Source organism: Thunnus albacares, chromosome 23 (assembly GCF_914725855.1).
Source record: "Thunnus albacares chromosome 23, fThuAlb1.1, whole genome shotgun sequence".
Taxonomy (NCBI): domain Eukaryota; kingdom Metazoa; phylum Chordata; class Actinopteri; order Scombriformes; family Scombridae; genus Thunnus; species Thunnus albacares.
This window is the reverse complement of record NC_058128.1, coordinates 12,136,728-12,153,698: the sequence shown is the minus strand read 5'-3', so window position 1 is coordinate 12,153,698 and position 16,971 is coordinate 12,136,728. Positions and strand designations below refer to the sequence as shown.

Sequence of the window (16,971 nt, the reverse complement as noted above, 5' to 3'; positions counted from 1 at the left end):
GTATTATTAGCCCCATGCATTAACACATACACTCTTGCATGTGCACAAAGGTTCAAAAAGACATTTTTAAAAGCCTCATTTCCCACCACACAGCTTGGCTACCAATCACTGAACTGAAATACTGAACCAAATCATTTCCAGTTGGTCGTCTTGGTTTTGAATGCGCAACCAGTGGCCAGGAATTGTAGAACAAAACCAAAACTCTAAAGAAAAAAAAAACTGACAGAAACCAAACACACACAGCTTCTAGTGCTCCTTCATTGGCAGGGTAAGTTATGCTATTTACCAGCCTCCCATCAATGCTGTCATTGCTACATTCACGGATTCCATTTTGTTTGCTTTAGTTTTTCTCTCTGAGAGTTGAGGGATACATTGCAAATAAATTTCCTTTGGGACACAAGGTGTTTGCTTTGCGTTTCCATCCTCTCTGAGAAAAGTTTTGTTGCTGCTAGGAATGTATGTGACAGTGGTAGCAATTCTGACTGTTTTTGTATTTTGATTTAAACATTGTACCTTCCTGTCCACTTTTCTCCTGTCTTCACTCCTCCACTTTCTACTTTTCATCTTCTCTTTCCCCTTACTGTTACTTGCCTCATTTCTCTCACACTTCCTCTTCAACCCCTTAATTTCCCTTTCGATATCTCACCTTCATCATCTTTCCTTTTTTATCCACTTTTTCCCTTTTCTTCGCACTCCATCTTTCTCTCCCCTCCTATTTCTTTTCTCTCTTCACAGCGGGCGGGTGGGTTGTTCGGCAACCACGTCAACTACTACAACCAGAGTGACGGCCGCGGGTCCTTCCCACAGTCCTTCACTACTCAGCGTCCCTTGCACATCAGCCAGAAGGGCTCTCCCTGTGAAGGCGAGAGCCCATCCCATGAGAAACTCATGGACTCAACCACTTTCACACCTTCCTCTTACTCTTCATCTGGCTCCAACGCCAACATCAACAACGCCAACAACACTGGCATGGCCGGGGTAGCGACCCAGGGCATCAGTCGATTCCCGAGCCCTTCCATAAGCACCGTGGACGGACACACAGGACAGCCACTCACCCCCATCCTGCTGCCTAGATCTGCGTGGTGCTTCCCTCCAAAGAGGTGAGTGCAGCAGACCAGAAATGGAAAGTTGATTTTCTTTTATTGAAGGGCTATTCTTTTGAATTAGGGCAAGAATGATCAATGCTTTTCTCTTAGTCTCTTTAATTTCCTGTCTTTTATTTATATCTATCTTTCAGCACAGAAATTATTTATTTCTCTATGTCCTTTCACCTTTTTCCTTCCTCCTCTCTGTTGCTGTCTTTTGTTTCTGGTGGCAAGCAGGACGTGTTTTTATGACACCCTCATGCGGTATGTTGCCAGGCGACATAGAGACAAAATGTGTGTGTGTGTTGTGTTAAAAAGGTTTCATCATGCTATATAAAATTGCATAGCTATCAAAGTGCTATAGTGACACTTGTTGCTATGCACATAATGCTTTAGTTGCTATAGCAAAAGCCAGACTACATGCTGCTGTTATAAATTTGCTACCAAAGCCATAGATAGACTGTTTGGTGCAATTGGACCAAATCTTTCCTATCAAAGGCTTTTATTGCTGCTGTTTTACTGTATTTCAAGGCAGGTCTGGGTTAGACACAATGTCAGCTCTTTGTCCGTAACCTTTGTAGAAACTGTATCATGTGGAAACATCTGAAAGCTCATACTTATCTGCTATTGCAAGTCTAATATCTCAGTACATCTCACATAATTGTAGAAAGTGTAGTTAAAAATAACTAACTAATGTTGTTTTGTGATGGTTTCTCTTTTTTGCCCGATATAGGCAATGGTTTGGGGTTGTTCTGTCTGTCTGTCAGTTGGTTTGTTGACTACTTGGTCTAGATAAAGATATCTGTACAACTACTAGTTAGATTGACATGAAATTTGCTATAGATATCCATGGCCCCCAGAGGATAATTTCTAAGGACTTTGGTGATCCTCTGACCTTTCATTTTGCACCACAATTGGGTCAAAATTTGTCAGTGACCAACACTTTGGTTCATGACAGGATATCTTGAAATATCTAACATCTAATATATCGATTACCATGAAATTTACTGAGCTCATACATGCTCCAGGAGATGAACCATTTCAATTTTAACTACCCATTGGCCTTTCCACATGCAACACCTGTAGTTTTGTTTACAAATTGTTTTAATTTAAGAAGGTTTTGCTGGTATGAAATGAAGATTACAAGCTATAGTAAAAGGCAGCTTAGTGATCTTTGTTTTTGAATCTAGTGCTTCATTACAAGCAGGAAAAAGTATAAGCTTTCCGATGCACTCTGTGGATTTGCGTGATTTCGTAACAGGGAAACTTCCACCCAGCTGCCAAGTGGAGTGAGCTTGATCAAACTCAGAACAGTCTCAGGTTTAATGAAATACTGTTCTAACCCAGAGTTTGCTGTGGGGCCCTTAAAATAGCTGTGGATTAAAGGGGCATATTGACATTTAGAAACTGTATTTTGTTTTTCTTCACCAGCCAGTTCTCAGGGGACGTTTATGTGCTGGCGCACATACAGAGTATTTAGTTCTATTTGTGAGCATTCATCATAGAAAATAATTGGTACTGCTAAGCTAAGCAAGAGTCTTGGTTTTAATTAGAAATACAACTATTAACAGATTGTTCTGGGTAGCTTTTAGGCAAACAGTCTGGTGAAGAAGAAAATATTAAAATTTAAATGTCAGAATGTCTCCTCAAAGCTTAAGTCTGGAGTATGAAACAGATGTGACGGGGTGACAAGACATCTTTGGAATACAAAGAGAATACAACATTATACAGATAAACATACAGAGTTTATATTAGGCTTTTCTCAAGAAAAATGGATAGTTTAAGATTGATTTTCTTTTCAAGACTGTATCCAGTTTAATGTAAGCATCACATCCACTTTCAAACAGGTGAATAGAAGAGACAGACAGCATCTTATTGTAAGATTTTATTGGCCTTCATTTGAAATTATGATAACAGCATAAAAAGTACCTACTTTATTTCCTAGCTAAGCCTAAATCAATATACTACCTTTCCACCAACATTAGCTAACAACATTAGCCTCAGTATATGCCAGGCAACCCATCATCTTATCTGTCCTTGTCTTTGTTTTTTAAAGATGTCCGCACCTCAGTCCAACTATCAGTTTGTCATACTCCAGGTTCTGCCTCAAATGCTATTCACCATTTTGCTTTAACAAAATAATCCCCACCTGCTCCTCCTCCATCTTCTCCTTCAGCTTTTTTCTTCTTCTCCTTCCTCCTTGTTCCTTTTGCAAAACACGGTAATGAAACCTCAGTGGGTTTCTCAGTCTCTCCCACCTAAGTTCCACTTTGAGTTTTTTGCTAATCAGCTGCTTCTTTTTTTCTGTGTGTTTACATCTGTCTGCCTTATTGTCTACCTGTCTGTGGTCTGTGTTTATGTTCATTTTCTGTGTTTGTCTGTTCGCTTGTTCGGCGGTTTTGCTTGTTCGTCCGCTTGTAGCTCGGACTCGAGTGACAGCCGTCTGCCAATCATCCGGAGAGGGGAGGGATCAACGGAGGAGACGTACGATGAGAGCTACGGTGACGACAGGGAGTATCACGAGGACGACCACTCACTCTCCTCTGACATGTACTACTGAAACACATACACACACCCACCACTTGTATGTATAAATTGAGTACATTTTATGTTGTGTGTCTATCATTAACTCCCCCTTTGTGTGTCTGTGTGTTCACATTAGGCTGGTGTATCATGATGAAACATGTAAGCAGTTGACTCCCATGGAGGAAGGAGAGGAGGTAGAGGACAGAAGAGGAGGATGGCAGTCTCCCAGGAGAGTCTTCCTCTGCCCCACTTCTCTGGGTGAGTAGACACACATGCACAGATAAAAATCTTTCCTAAAAATTGTTCATAAGTATTTGTACAACTTATTTACTCTTGTAATTATGGTGCCTACTTTTATTGTAATTTACACATTTGAAATGCTGTATGTTTGCATATTTGTGGTGTGTGTGTTTCAGGGCGGAGATCGTCCTTCCATCTGGAGTGTCTGAGGAGACAGTCAAGGCCAGACGTCTCCCAGAAGACAGCTGTACCGTTACACCTTGTACATCATCAGGTAGAAGACACCCACATAATAAACACAAAAACGTATTTGCATTTACTGTAGATGCTTAAAAACAAACCAGCCAAAGTTGCAAATACAGTATGTGAAGTCGAACTTTCACCCACATTTATTCAGTATATTGTGTTTGACAGACGACATAGCCTTCCCTCCCTGCTCCTCTCTAACACTCTCCCTCTGCTCTCTGTCCTCCTCCAGGCTCTGGCAGTGGCAGGGTTGAGTCCTCTGCTAAGAAGGAGTCACTCACCCACCCTCTTCAGCCGGCTGTGCTCCACGCCTCCAGCCAGTCCCACAGGTACACTGTATCATCACAGCTGTGCATACATAAAAAGCCAAAAAGCAGTTCGTCATGAGCGCTGGCAAAAATGTTGTATTGCATTTTCTCGCAATGACAAAATCACTGCAGATAATGATTCGATTTTGAAGAAAAAAACAGATAACTGACTCCAAAATCATTCATCATCATGAAGAACAATATTCTTGTCATGTTGCAGCTTTATCATTGCACATTTTGAGACATGTTTGTTCTCCTAAATAATGCTGCTCCTGTTTTTTGTTTTCTAGCCCATGGCAGTGATGCCTCCTACCAGCGAGTGCCCTCTCTGAGGCTAGAGGGCTCCAACTCCCATGAAAAGCTCAATACCAGCTTGCCCTCTGTCAACTGTGGGCCATGGTAAGACCAAGTATCCTGATAAGAATTGGCACAACTTACAGCACAAGTGTCCGAGTTTTTAAGAGAGAAATTTGTTGCCCCTAGGTACAGCGACAGTAATGGGAACAGCCGGGGACCCAGTCCTAACACCACCCAGGGCATGTCCAATCAAAGACCACCACGACCGGTGTCGCTCACAGTGCCCTCACTACTGGGAAAAGACCCAAGCTCACTGTCTCACGGCAGCGCAGGCAGTCTGGTGGAGGCGGTGAGTATGTGTGTGTATATGTGTTCTACTTTTTACTTAACCTGTTTCCCTTCCATCTTACTTACTCTCCTTCTACCTGCCCCATTCCATCACCCATTTCCCACGATCTTCCTCCCTTCCTCTCCCTTCTTTTCTCTTTCTCTTTTCCTCCTCAAGGTGCTAATATCAGAGGGTTTGGGCCAGTTCGCCCAGGACCCATCCTTCATCGAGGCCACCAAAGCCGAGTTGGCCGACGCCTGCGATATGACCATCGAGGAGATGGAGCACGCCGCCAACAACATTCTCAATGGCAACACCACCACAAACGCCACATCCAGCACCTCCTCCACCTCCCAGCACAGCCCCAATGGCAACCTCCTCCCCTTCCACACAGCAGCAGCAGCAACGCACAGGGAACGAGCGGTCAGCTTGACTCCCAGTGAGGACGGGGGAGAGGCTGGAGGAAGCAGAGGCTCCATCCACGGGCCGTCCTCGGTGGAGGAGCGGCAGGAGCTGTTAGCAGGAGGGAGAGGACAAGACGAGGAGGAGGAAGAGGCGGGAGGGAGGGAGGAGGGGCACCATAGAAGCTCAGTTGTGATTGGAGGAGCGCAGCAGAGGAACAGCGGGCTGTTGGAGGACGAGGATTTGGAGTGCGTGACGAGTTTGTAGGAGCCGGCTCAACGGGTTCGATCGGCCGACTGGCCCCTCTGACATCATCAGAGACTGACGCTTGTCAGTGCTGGGTAACAGCGCCACGGCTGGCTCTGTTTGTCCCCGCCCCTCACACACACACACACACACACACTGTCTGCCTCTCTGCCATGCGTAACTGCTCTGGACAATGGCGGCCAGTGACGCAACCTTAAACACCTGATTAAGAATTTGTTGGTTTATATGAGTTTGTATGTTTGAATGTTTGTAGTAAAGTATACCACACTATACTCTATACTATCTGAGTGTATGCTTGTTGAGTGTGTGTGTGTGTGTGGTCTATGATTTTATCTATTTGTACGCACATTTGTGTGTGCGCGTGTTCTCCACACGTGTCTGAGTGTGTCTCTAAAGTGCCTCACAGTTTTATCATGTCCTCAAAGTGTGAAGAGCAGAAAAGTAGAGACAAGCAAAACAAGACGGAGGAAAGGAGAGATGAAGTAAAGGTAGAAAGGAAACAACAGAAGCAGGACGTCCTAATATGGATTTCCTGCTTTCGACATAGTGTGTTAATTGTTTTCATTTCCTATGCCTACTTTGGTGTTGTGTTATTGTTGTTTGTCTGGCCGCCATGAAGCCAGGTAAGGGACAGCAGACCAGCTTGTGTGGGGGGGGTCAGTTAAGGATTCAAATCTGACCGCACCCACTTGAGGTCAAAGGTCAACTCCTCCTTCTTGGTTCATTGATGATGAAGCGCTGTATTGAGTAAACAGGGGCAAGGAAAACCCTGTTTGAAATCTCATTTCTCCTCCTCTTCCAAAACTAAGGAACCTTGGAGCACAGCCCTGCCAGCCTGGGGGTGGGATTAAGGTGACACACCACCCCCAGCCAAGGGGGGAAGGATTTGAGGGATGGACCAACAGCCACAACAGGGCTGCTGTAGGGGGCCATGGGTAAAGACACTCTTTGGCCAACAGGAAGCCAGCCAGCTCTTTTAATCGCTGGTCAATAAGACGCCAGCGAGAGACAAACTCATCTTGACCTGGCTTCGCCTCCTCCGCTGCTTTTCCTCGTTTGGCCACACCCACGCCCTGCCCCCAACAGGAAATGGGAGGAGCATTTGGTGGCTAAGCAGAGACAGCGAGCCCCCTTTTCTGCCTCATACCTCGCCGTTCCTCGCTCCTCCCTCTCTCCTTCCTCCCTCCTCTTTGGTTATTCCACCATCCCTCTCCTTCCATTGCTGGGTTTTTGCTTTTACGGCCCTCTGAGAGGCGTGTGTGTCGAACACGGCAAAAGAGACGGAGGGTGGAGGAGAGAAGGGGAGTGGCAGATTGAAAAGAAAACAGACTCTGGGCATGGATCTACAGAGGATCTGTCCGTCAGTCAGCCTCACTTCCTTCTCCAAGACCCTCCTCTTCCTCTCAGCGTGGAATCCTATTGGATTGCTGCCACACACTCTCTCTACAGACCACGCCCACTATGTATTTAACAGTTCAATATTGTGCAAAACTGGCTAGCCATGACTATTTTGTTTTATATTCATGATGTTATTGGTTTAATTTATCCTTGATTTGTTTGCACAATCGGGGTGCTGGTCTTATAAATGTATTTTTGCTCGGTTTATTTTAGGAGAATTTTAAGAGGTTTTAAGTATCGAAGCAGGGCGTAGTGTTTGCGTGCGAGTGTATAACTATATTTGTGCGTGCGTGTGTGTGTGTGTGTGTCTGCGTTTTAGTACAGGATGATGTGTGTGCGTATGAGTGTGAGAGATAGCGTGTGTATCTAAAAGGGGGGTCTTTCTCTCTATCAGTATGCACCTTTTACAGATTGTATCTATTTATTTATTTATTTTTCCCAGAAGAGAAAAAAATGTGTGAGAATGTGCATTTGTATGTGTGTGTGTGTGTGTGTGTGTGTGTGTGTGTGTGTGTGTGTGTACGCGCGCCTGTGCTCGAGTGGTTACTTATGTATTCTAAAAAGCTGATTTTAAGCCTAGACAGTAAATTAAGGTAGCATTACAAGTGTGGTGTGTGTGTGTGTGTGTGTGTTGTGTGTCTGTGTGTGTGCGAGTGAGTGCGAGTGAGGGTGTGTGTGATAATGGGCCTCCTTAACACAGGGTTACCATGGACAGGCATGCTTCCAAAGCTTTTGTGATTTCTTTAGCACAGTTTTTACTTTTTAGCCAAGCTGCAGAGTCAAAAGCCACTCTAGCTTCGAAAATTAGTCATCACTCAACTATTTTTTTTTTTTTTTCTGTTAAGAGGTAGATAGGCGTAACGTCTCCTGCGAGGTCAAAGGTTAAGTTCATAGTGGTGATGAGTTTCAGCATCGCAGCTTGGCCAGAAGGTAACCAACCTTTTTGGCAATTGCTGCTTTTCTTCACGGCGGATGGTTGCTCTGAACGGTGGAAGCACCAAATTTGTACCGCCCCCAGTGACGTGTCATGAATGAACTGGGGGAGGAGTGTGACGTCCTTATCGTCCAGCTGTAACACACCGTTATCATTTAATCATAGTTAAATCTGCAAATGAACTATTAGGGCTGGTGTACAGATGCTGCAAGACACATCTCTTTTGTCTGAGGTCTGCTCACATCACAAAACATTATGATTTCATTGTTAGAGATAAACTCATTTCCTGTCTGAAGCATCATTGCTGGAAAAAAAAAAATTAATGGAAAATTTATATAATTTACCGATAATTTAGAAGATATGAAAATTGGTTAATGGATAAATGAATTTTTGGATATAGATCAGAAAACTGTCAGCTCAGAAGGAAGTTGCATTCTGGAGGATTCCCTTTTGTTTTTTTTTTTGTCTAATGGCTTCTAGGTAGCGTGCTGACAACATTTGATTGATCTTTCTCTATAATAGTTTGTTTCTTTCTCTAGTATAGTTTGGGCTCACTTCAGATTAGGTATGGTCACAGTTAAGGCCATAAGCCAGGTACGGTACTATGGCGTCAGTACATCACACAAGGCACATGTCCCTGTTTCACATTGATATCTTCTTCAGAAAACCATTCCTGACGTCAATATCACATCATCGGTACCAATTCATAAAAAAGATTTTATAGGATTTAAGAATTAAATACTGAAACTAATTCAGTTTGCTCAAATAAATGTTATTTAACGTTGTACAAGCCACTACAAATTTGGAAAAAAACATCAAATCCCAATGCCAAGTAACTAAATACTAGGATAGTATTAAAAGTCTGTATGTTAGACTAGTGCCCACATGCAGACAGAAGTTCTTTAAGTAGGTCAATAAATTTATGTCCAGCTTAAAACATTGAAAACAGTACTTTTAAACTCTCAGAGGTATCAAGAAACATTGCTATTGTCCTCTGAAATCTCAATTAAAATGGCATTGATTTCCCACCCAGAGACATTTCCATATGCCAAGTTACGGCATTTTGTTTGTTTTTGTTTTTTTTAAGTATTTACCTTTAAGTACTCACTGCAGCGCTCTCATTCCTACATGTTCAGCAGAGTGAGTTTTTGGCAGGGAAGGGTATGCATGAACACACTGCCATACACTGCATCCTGTGCCAGTAACAGACTTCTGACATTATTATGCAAACTAAATGTGAATGTTGAATGTGTCTTTAGTGGCAGTGCTATTGTTGTTTTGTGGTTATGGCCAAACTGCAAACCCTAAAGAAGTCTGTGGTATCAGTGGGATACCCCTCCCTGACATTTAGTCTTTCTTATCCAGGATCCTCTTGCTCTAGAAGAAAATATCATTAGCATCTTATTCTTTCTTTCACTTACTCTAAATACACCTCATTAAAATAGGCACTGTTCTTTATTGAAGTAATCTGATACCATAAGCTAACAAGCTACTTTGCAGCTAGTGGCTCACATCAGTTTCAGTATAAGCTGCTCTCTTTTTTTGTCTAAATATTGGAAGTCAGATTTCAGGATGGTCAATAATGTTAATGTGTGTGTTTTAACCTTAAGTTAGGACAATTATACTCTGTGCTTTGGGTTGAATTAGCCCTAGTATAGTTTCATTACACCTGAATCTAAAAGACAGATAAAAAAGATATTCTTCTCCCCACTACAAGTATTTATTTGCCAATTTATTCCTCAGTGATGAATTGTTAATTGAATTGTAGTGGTTTGTGTATCCAGGCTGCTACATCGCCTGGATGCCAACTCATTTGACAATGAACGACAGTAATTGCTTTAATTATCCAACACACAATCACTTCACTTTCATTAATCTACTTACATACATACTCACAGCATAACCCTGCATGTTTATAAGTGCCAAACCAGGCTTAGTTGTGTCTGTTACCGAGGCTCTCTGGTTTTTACAAAGAAGCAAGTGGAGAGAGATTCAGAGGCCTGTGGTGCCCCCGTGTGGAGTGGAGCAGCGTTTCAGTTTTTATGTACAGGTTAGCATGAACTATGAGGTGTTGTGTTGCAGTATAGGGTGGGGTGTGTGGAGTGGGTGTAATCCTGCATCCCACAAGATATGCAAAAACAATGCAATAACTATGACTGTATACAAGGTTCCCCAAGTAAATATACTTGTGAAAGTGAGAAAAAAAAAATTCAATATCATGGAGATGTTTTTTTTTCTTTCTTTTCTGTTTGTTACATTTTAAAGTAAACTCAGTGGTTTCCATGCCAGAGAAACCTAACATACTTGAAATCAGGTACATTGCAGTGCAGTATAGTAAAGATGTATTTATTTATCTTTCTCGTGCCGGGGTGTTCGGTCTGCATCTTCACTCCAAAAAGTTGAGACAGCGACCTGAAATCAGTGTTTTTGCTTGCAGTTTTAACATCCAGCTGTCGGAGACCCAGAATGAAAAGCTGATCATTTATTTTTAACGACTCAGCAGCAAAAACAACTAACTTTACCTCCCTGACTCAATACTTTTTCGGCTGTATCCCTTTCTCTCGTTTATTTGCGGTTCATTTTTTTAAATGGATTGAGATACGTGGGTGTACCATCAGTATTGCATGAGGTTCACACGTTGCCAGGTTTTGCAGTCGTTTAGTCGTGATCAGGTTAAGTATCATATCACATTATGACAGAGTAGCTATTTCTATTTAGTGTACATAATGTATGATTGAAGTCAGTATTTCTTCTCTAGATAAAGGTATCATTTGACTGTGGGCAGCAGTGGTGGGCTTTTAGAAAGGTGATTTTGCATATCTTATGGGCTCTTAGTTCATTACTTGAGTTTATATAGTTGTCAAAACATGAGAGGTTTAACAAACTTCAGTATTTTTTACTCCACAATTAAAAGAGGTGTCACTAATTCTTTAACTACAGTACCAGTCAAAAGTTTAGACACACCTTCTCTTGAATGAGAAACTTTTGACTGATACTGTACGTGTTGCCACAGTCTCTTGTCTCACTTCAACTTCTACATTTCCCTCATCTGACATGTGGAAGACAGACCAGATTTAAAATTCTCATGAAAAGGACCAAATTCCTCAAATGAGTAGATTTTCATGGAATACAGATGGATTGAAATCCAAACAGACGAACACACACAGGCAGGAGCACATAGAAATTTAATTGCTTACTTGCATTGGAGCACAAAGTCAACTAGATACATGAAGTGGTCGATATGAAGTCCACTGTTTAACTAAGTGTTTGTTCTTGTTCTTCCTGCCAGGAATAGACCTTTCTCACAAAAGACATTTTGACTTGTCAGCAAGAAACGCACAGGTAGAATGAATAACATTAATGATTGCTTCAGCCAGTATTCAGCATGTACTGTACCAGTGCCACGGACGTAGCTACTGTGTTTACATTCTACAGCTACACACAAAATTACACAAGGTGAGTTTTTCAATACTGGTATTTTCTGAGTCAACATTTCTACATTTGACTATTTTGTTCCAAAAAACACATAAAAAGAAAGGGACTCTATATTTCTCCACCTGAATTATAATCAGGCATTGTGGATTGAGAGGGTTTTGAAATAGCACTCGTTGTTTGGGGAGATAAAGAAAACATTTAAAATTTGAATTAATATAAATAATGTGAGGGAAAGATATAAAGACAGTCAAAGAAAGTCAAGGCTGCCGTTTGGACTCATTAACTCAGTATTTTTAAAATGCCTGTCACGATCTGGAACACTGAAATCGAATGCAGCCGTTATTAGTTACGCCTGTGTTTGACAAGTCACATTGTCCACAACAAGAGAGGTCTATTGTGTGTGTTTATGTTCCTGCGGTCTCCGCCTCTCTTTAGATAGCTGGTTGGCATTTTATCAGGCTGATAAGCTGCAGCTGCGCCCGCTGCCTCTACACTTACAGCCCGCTAAACTAAAACCACCCCGCTTTGCTACAAAGGGTGTAATTCAAATTCAAGTAATTTCCTCGAATGAAAGCTAGAAAGAATAAATGATTTCTGATAGACGGTTGACAATCTAGTTGGCGATTGATGACAATGGGAAGCAGTAGTGGATGTCTGGGCTGAGTTTGATGGAGTGTAGATGGTTTTATTTCATCATGTTTGGATTTCAGGGTGGTATAAGTTCTCACATGGTGAATTATATATCCAAGTAATGTTTATGTGCATGGGTTTCTCTCTCTAGGGGTATAAAGTATTGGTCCTATGTGAATGATAATATCTTTTGTCTCACCACTAGCCAATGATTGTATATTTTTATATACCATATATAGCAAGATATCTATGAATATATAATATTTAATCACCAGAATGTTAGAGTAAGGAAAAGGCAGGACACTTACAGTATTTGGCAATATAGTTAGTGAAATCTTGGTCATAAAGATGTGTTATATAAGCCTACTGACTGTAGCGTCAGTATGAATTTATTGATCAAAGTCCCACTTTATTGACTGTATTTTTGACCAAAAGGAAACAGCAGGGAATATTGTAATTACATTTATTGAGGAGGAAACATTGTTTATTTTAGCTGATGGTATACAAGAATGAGCTTTTAGGACATTTTCACAACAGGGCTGGATGATTCCCAGACTACGGATAAGAACTGTTAGCTGCAGAACACAAATGACAGAAAGTCTACTTTTTTGATTTCTTTTTTCACCACAGCTTAAAACCACAGATTATTTAGCCTTTTACCAGAGTTACGACTCTAACATCAGGAGGCTCTTTGTTCAGCTATCAAAAGGACATTTCCCAGAGTGCCATGCAGTCTCCTTTGGCTCAGCTAGAGATGGTTGACGACATCCAAACCATGTTTTAAAAAAAATCTGCTCTATCCATTCCATGAATATTTTTCTCTACTGGTTCAGCGGTTGGTGGAGTTAATGTTGAACCTTGATAGCCGCTGTTCAGTTTTAAGCAAAATCTAATGTGTTTGTTTTATGTTTTGTGAAGTGGGCTGAAAGACGTTAACCTACCAGCAACCTGTCTGCACAGGTCAGAGTCTGGACATTTTCTTACTGTAGCATCGAGAGACTCGTCTCTCTTGAACTAGTCCTACATCAGCGATACATGCACATCCACTGTGCACTTTGACACACACAGACATTATTCTATTTTAGGGACTGAAGACATCTAACCAAAAAAATTCCACCTATGAAGGACTAGACCTCTCTATGCTTTTAGCCATGAAAATCATGTAGCTTGTATTTATTTTCTTCCAAGAAAGGATTTGGAGGACTTGAACTAAATCTGTGCAGAGAAATTCATTCACATCTTATTATCTTTGGCGACTTATTTCAACAGTATTAAATGGAATGACAATATATGTGGGATTTAATGTGGAAGAGAAAACTTTATCTAAAAAAATGTTGAATTCATATTTTGCATGATGCCATCTTAAAAGTGATGACATACAGATTTTATGTTTGTGTGGAAGAGCTGCTATACAGATGTCATCTAACACACTTTAACAAAAAAAAAAGAAGTATTTTACACATAAAGTTTAAAAGTTAATAGTTTATCATAAACTTCTTTTCAGAGAGAAAGAGGCTGGCGAGCAGGAGTCTGGTTGTTGTTCCTGTCTTGATCGCTCCTCTCATGGATCTGCCATTTGTTGCAACAGATGTACGTTATATTTTCTTGTAAACCGAAGTGTTTGTTGATCATTGTTTGATCCTGACAAGAAAAAAAAAATATTTTAAGATGACTATTTTGAATATAGATTTTATTTTCCTTTTTTCTCAAGGTGAAATCAGCATAGCCTGTTGTTGTAGGATTCTAATTAATCTAATGAAACCTAATTAAAATATGAATTCCCTTTTCTTGAGAAATAAGAGAGCATCATCTCTTTGTTTTGTTTTTTCTGTTGTACAGACGTTAATTTGATGCCGACGGTGATGAAGGCTTTGGTAAATGGAACAGAAAGTGAAAGAGGGAATATATCATCAAATACAAGTTTATATTGCAAGTTTGATCTATTTTAGATATATCTAGAAAAAACTATATCTAAATTATAAGATATTAAATGGCAGCTCGGAGCTGGATGCTGCAGTCTGGAGGAGGATTAAAAAGAACTCTCCAGATGTGCAGGTGCCATAATATGGATTGTATTAAATTCTACACATTTTCTATACTAAACTTCTCAGTTTTACCATCAGCTGGATGTTTCCATCAGGTTTAGAAATCACTATTGATAAGTTTCCTTTGAGTGAAGACTTGTCTGTTTGGTTTCCAGTGCATAATAAAGAGGATTTTAGGGAGCAACAGAATACATGTGTTGGAATTACAATTACAAGATTAAGGTTAAAGTGGTACATTTAATTAATTACTGTGACAGATTAGAGACACTTTTAGGAAATTAGGCACTTGCTGGAGTAATTATGATCAAGAAACTAGGTATCGCACTGGCAGATGACGCAGATGAGTGAAAATTAACTGTTGGATTTGATACACAGTACGGAATTTATATTTCCAGCCTACAAAATGAAAGCAAATTAAAGTAATTGTAAGGATTTTGTAGGCAAAATGTTTCATTTCACTAAATTAATTTGGTAAAAATATATAAACCAACCCTTTGCATATTGTACTACACGAGCTCATTAATAACAATTTTTTTCATATAGCAAGTTCATGCATGAAACTTCTCATAGACGCATGTAAAGTCTTCACCGCTCAGTTTAAGTAAAAATTGGATTTGTTCACTCAAGAGTTGTCGGCGAGGAACAAAAATGTGACTTTTTTTTCTGTAGCTGGTGAACCTGAAAATGAACCAGATATAGCTGAGATTTGCTTGCCCACTAGATATAGAAATATCTGATAGTATATATAAAAGTCATTGTGTAGCAGCACCTCTCTACGTCAACATTTAGGATGACTGTTAGTTTTGTTAGGACCTCAAAAGCCTCACGTGTTTGCCGCTCGTTCCTTCTAGTATCAGTGTTATCATAATCATAAAGAAGATCCCTATTTGCACATATGAAATACCACACCGAGATTGCTCTTCGTGTTTCACTTTTACGGAGAGGAGCAGAGCTTTTCCTGATTGCACCCGCAGCCTGTTGACTGAGAAGAGTTTTCTGTATCAGCTAGTGGTTCTTTTTCTTTAGGATATAGCAGCTCTAGAGGTGTGGCAGCAACTTTTTCGATGCAGACTTTCTCTGTCAGCGGGGTTCTGGTGTTAAATCAGCTCGTCCTCAGAAGAACCATGAATGTCTCTGCGTCCCTGCATCTGCTCTCTAGTTTGACTAATAAGAGCTACTTCACATTGCACCATTAATGATAATTATTTCCACACTGTCATCCCTCGAATGTAGGACGCAGTGATGTTCATACTGGCATTCTGGCATATTGGAAAAAAAAAATCCATGTTTAGTGTTTGAAAGTTATATTTACCCTACTGGTTTATGTTTGGACATTTTCCTAGATGTTATCTCAGTTTTGACTACCACAGACATGAAAGATCTGAACTTAACTCTTTGCTGACACGCGCCATCTTGACAAAACTTTATTCCGAGCAGTTTCATCTTGCTTGGAAAGCCATGATCGGATCACATTTGACCGCAAAGAGTCAGAAACAAATAGGTCTTGTATGCCTGTGTGTGCGCAAAATGCAGCTTTAACGAATTATTTGGCAGTCAAGTGTTTTCTTCCGTGAGCTATTTCTTGCACCTCTTTAACAGCATGCAGGCGTAAACTGAAAGTCAACATTGAAAGCAACATTAATCTTTTTTTTTTCTTTTTTTTTTAAATCCAGGCGGGGTTTAATCCCAGCCTTTAGCCAGCCTGATGATTAAATGGCAGGGGATCCACAACTCCATATACAGTAGTGTTTTGCCAGGGCTACATGGCTCTGTTCTCCACTGGTCAGTAGTGTCTTATGATCTTGTTTGTAGTCTTAGTTCACTACTCATGCTAAGTGTTAAAGGGCCTTTGACAGGATTGAGCTGTTTGTTTTTGTTCTTTTCCCTTGAAGAGAAATCTGTTAATCCTCAAGTTTGGGTTTTGTTTTATTTGAGAGAGAGAGAGAGAGAGAGAGAGAGAGAGAGAGAGGTGTTCAGACAGAGACCAACAACCTATTTGTTGTAATATTGGTAGTGACGCTACTGTTAAATGTAGTATTTAATAACAGCACTATTTATGGTCAACAAAAAAAAATGAACTAGAGTGTGTTATTGTGCTTGCGGTAGCTTCGGAGGCAGGTGGCCACTGATAACTTGAGTTCTTTAACATAAGCCACTCCCCCCTCCACTGTGCGAGGGTTTTCATTGGTTCTGAGGTTGCTAAGTGACACGGGCCCAACATCATTTGGTCGCCTCAGTTACCACGTCTCCTCGGTGACGACTGCATGGTCTCACAGTTGACACACCCTTTTTCTTCTTCTTCTTCTTCTTCTTCTTCTTCTTCTTCTTCTCTATCTTTTTCTAAAGGAGAGTTCTTGATTTTGTTTGTTTTGTTTTTTTCATTTGTTCATTCATTTCATTTTAGATTTTAGAAAGCGAAAGAATACAAATGAAATAAATCAGAATATTAATTCAATCACTTTTTCTACTCCTATTTTCAAAAAAAAGTGAAATGAAAAACCAAACAAAAAGTTGATTTGTAAATAAGTAATGTACAGTTTGTATCTGTAACTTGTCAGTCTGTCATTGGTGACAGAGTCTGTCTTGCTTATAACGCACGCTACCAGTAAATAAAAAAGGAAAAAGTATATTTAGACTGTATGGTCCCTTGAAAGCAAGTTTTAAATTAATATCTGATGTATATTCCTGTAACATTGCATTTTTATCTGAGGAATGATGTTATTAAAAAATTGCAAATAAATTGCATTTCATACAGCTGTGTTTTTCACTTCCCTCTTACATCCGGATGTCTGTGGCTCCAGCACAAGTGTTTCAGGTTGTTTTTTTTCCA

At 40.5% G+C, this 16,971-nt stretch overlaps 1 protein-coding gene across 2 annotated transcripts in view; it reads left to right on the top strand.

Annotated features, from left to right (window-relative positions):
• The window catches only part of cacna1c (calcium channel, voltage-dependent, L type, alpha 1C subunit), a 150,782-nt gene extending 133,887 nt beyond the window's left edge, over positions 1 to 16,895 (top strand). The window contains exons 43-51 of one of the 2 annotated variants that reach the window (XM_044342945.1): positions 736 to 1,100; positions 1,323 to 1,349; positions 3,507 to 3,635; positions 3,748 to 3,869; positions 4,028 to 4,125; positions 4,330 to 4,426; positions 4,696 to 4,804; positions 4,889 to 5,051; positions 5,208 to 16,895. In XM_044342945.1, the coding sequence (XP_044198880.1) occupies positions 736 to 1,100; positions 1,323 to 1,349; positions 3,507 to 3,635; positions 3,748 to 3,869; positions 4,028 to 4,125; positions 4,330 to 4,426; positions 4,696 to 4,804; positions 4,889 to 5,051; positions 5,208 to 5,699 (1,602 nt within the window). In that variant the 3' untranslated portion in view covers positions 5,700 to 16,895. The remainder of the gene's footprint in view (positions 1 to 735; positions 1,101 to 1,322; positions 1,350 to 3,506; positions 3,636 to 3,747; positions 3,870 to 4,027; positions 4,126 to 4,329; positions 4,427 to 4,695; positions 4,805 to 4,888; positions 5,052 to 5,207) is intronic. The other variant, XM_044342944.1, reaches the window with a different exon arrangement.
• The last annotated feature ends 76 nt before the right edge of the window (positions 16,896 to 16,971 follow it).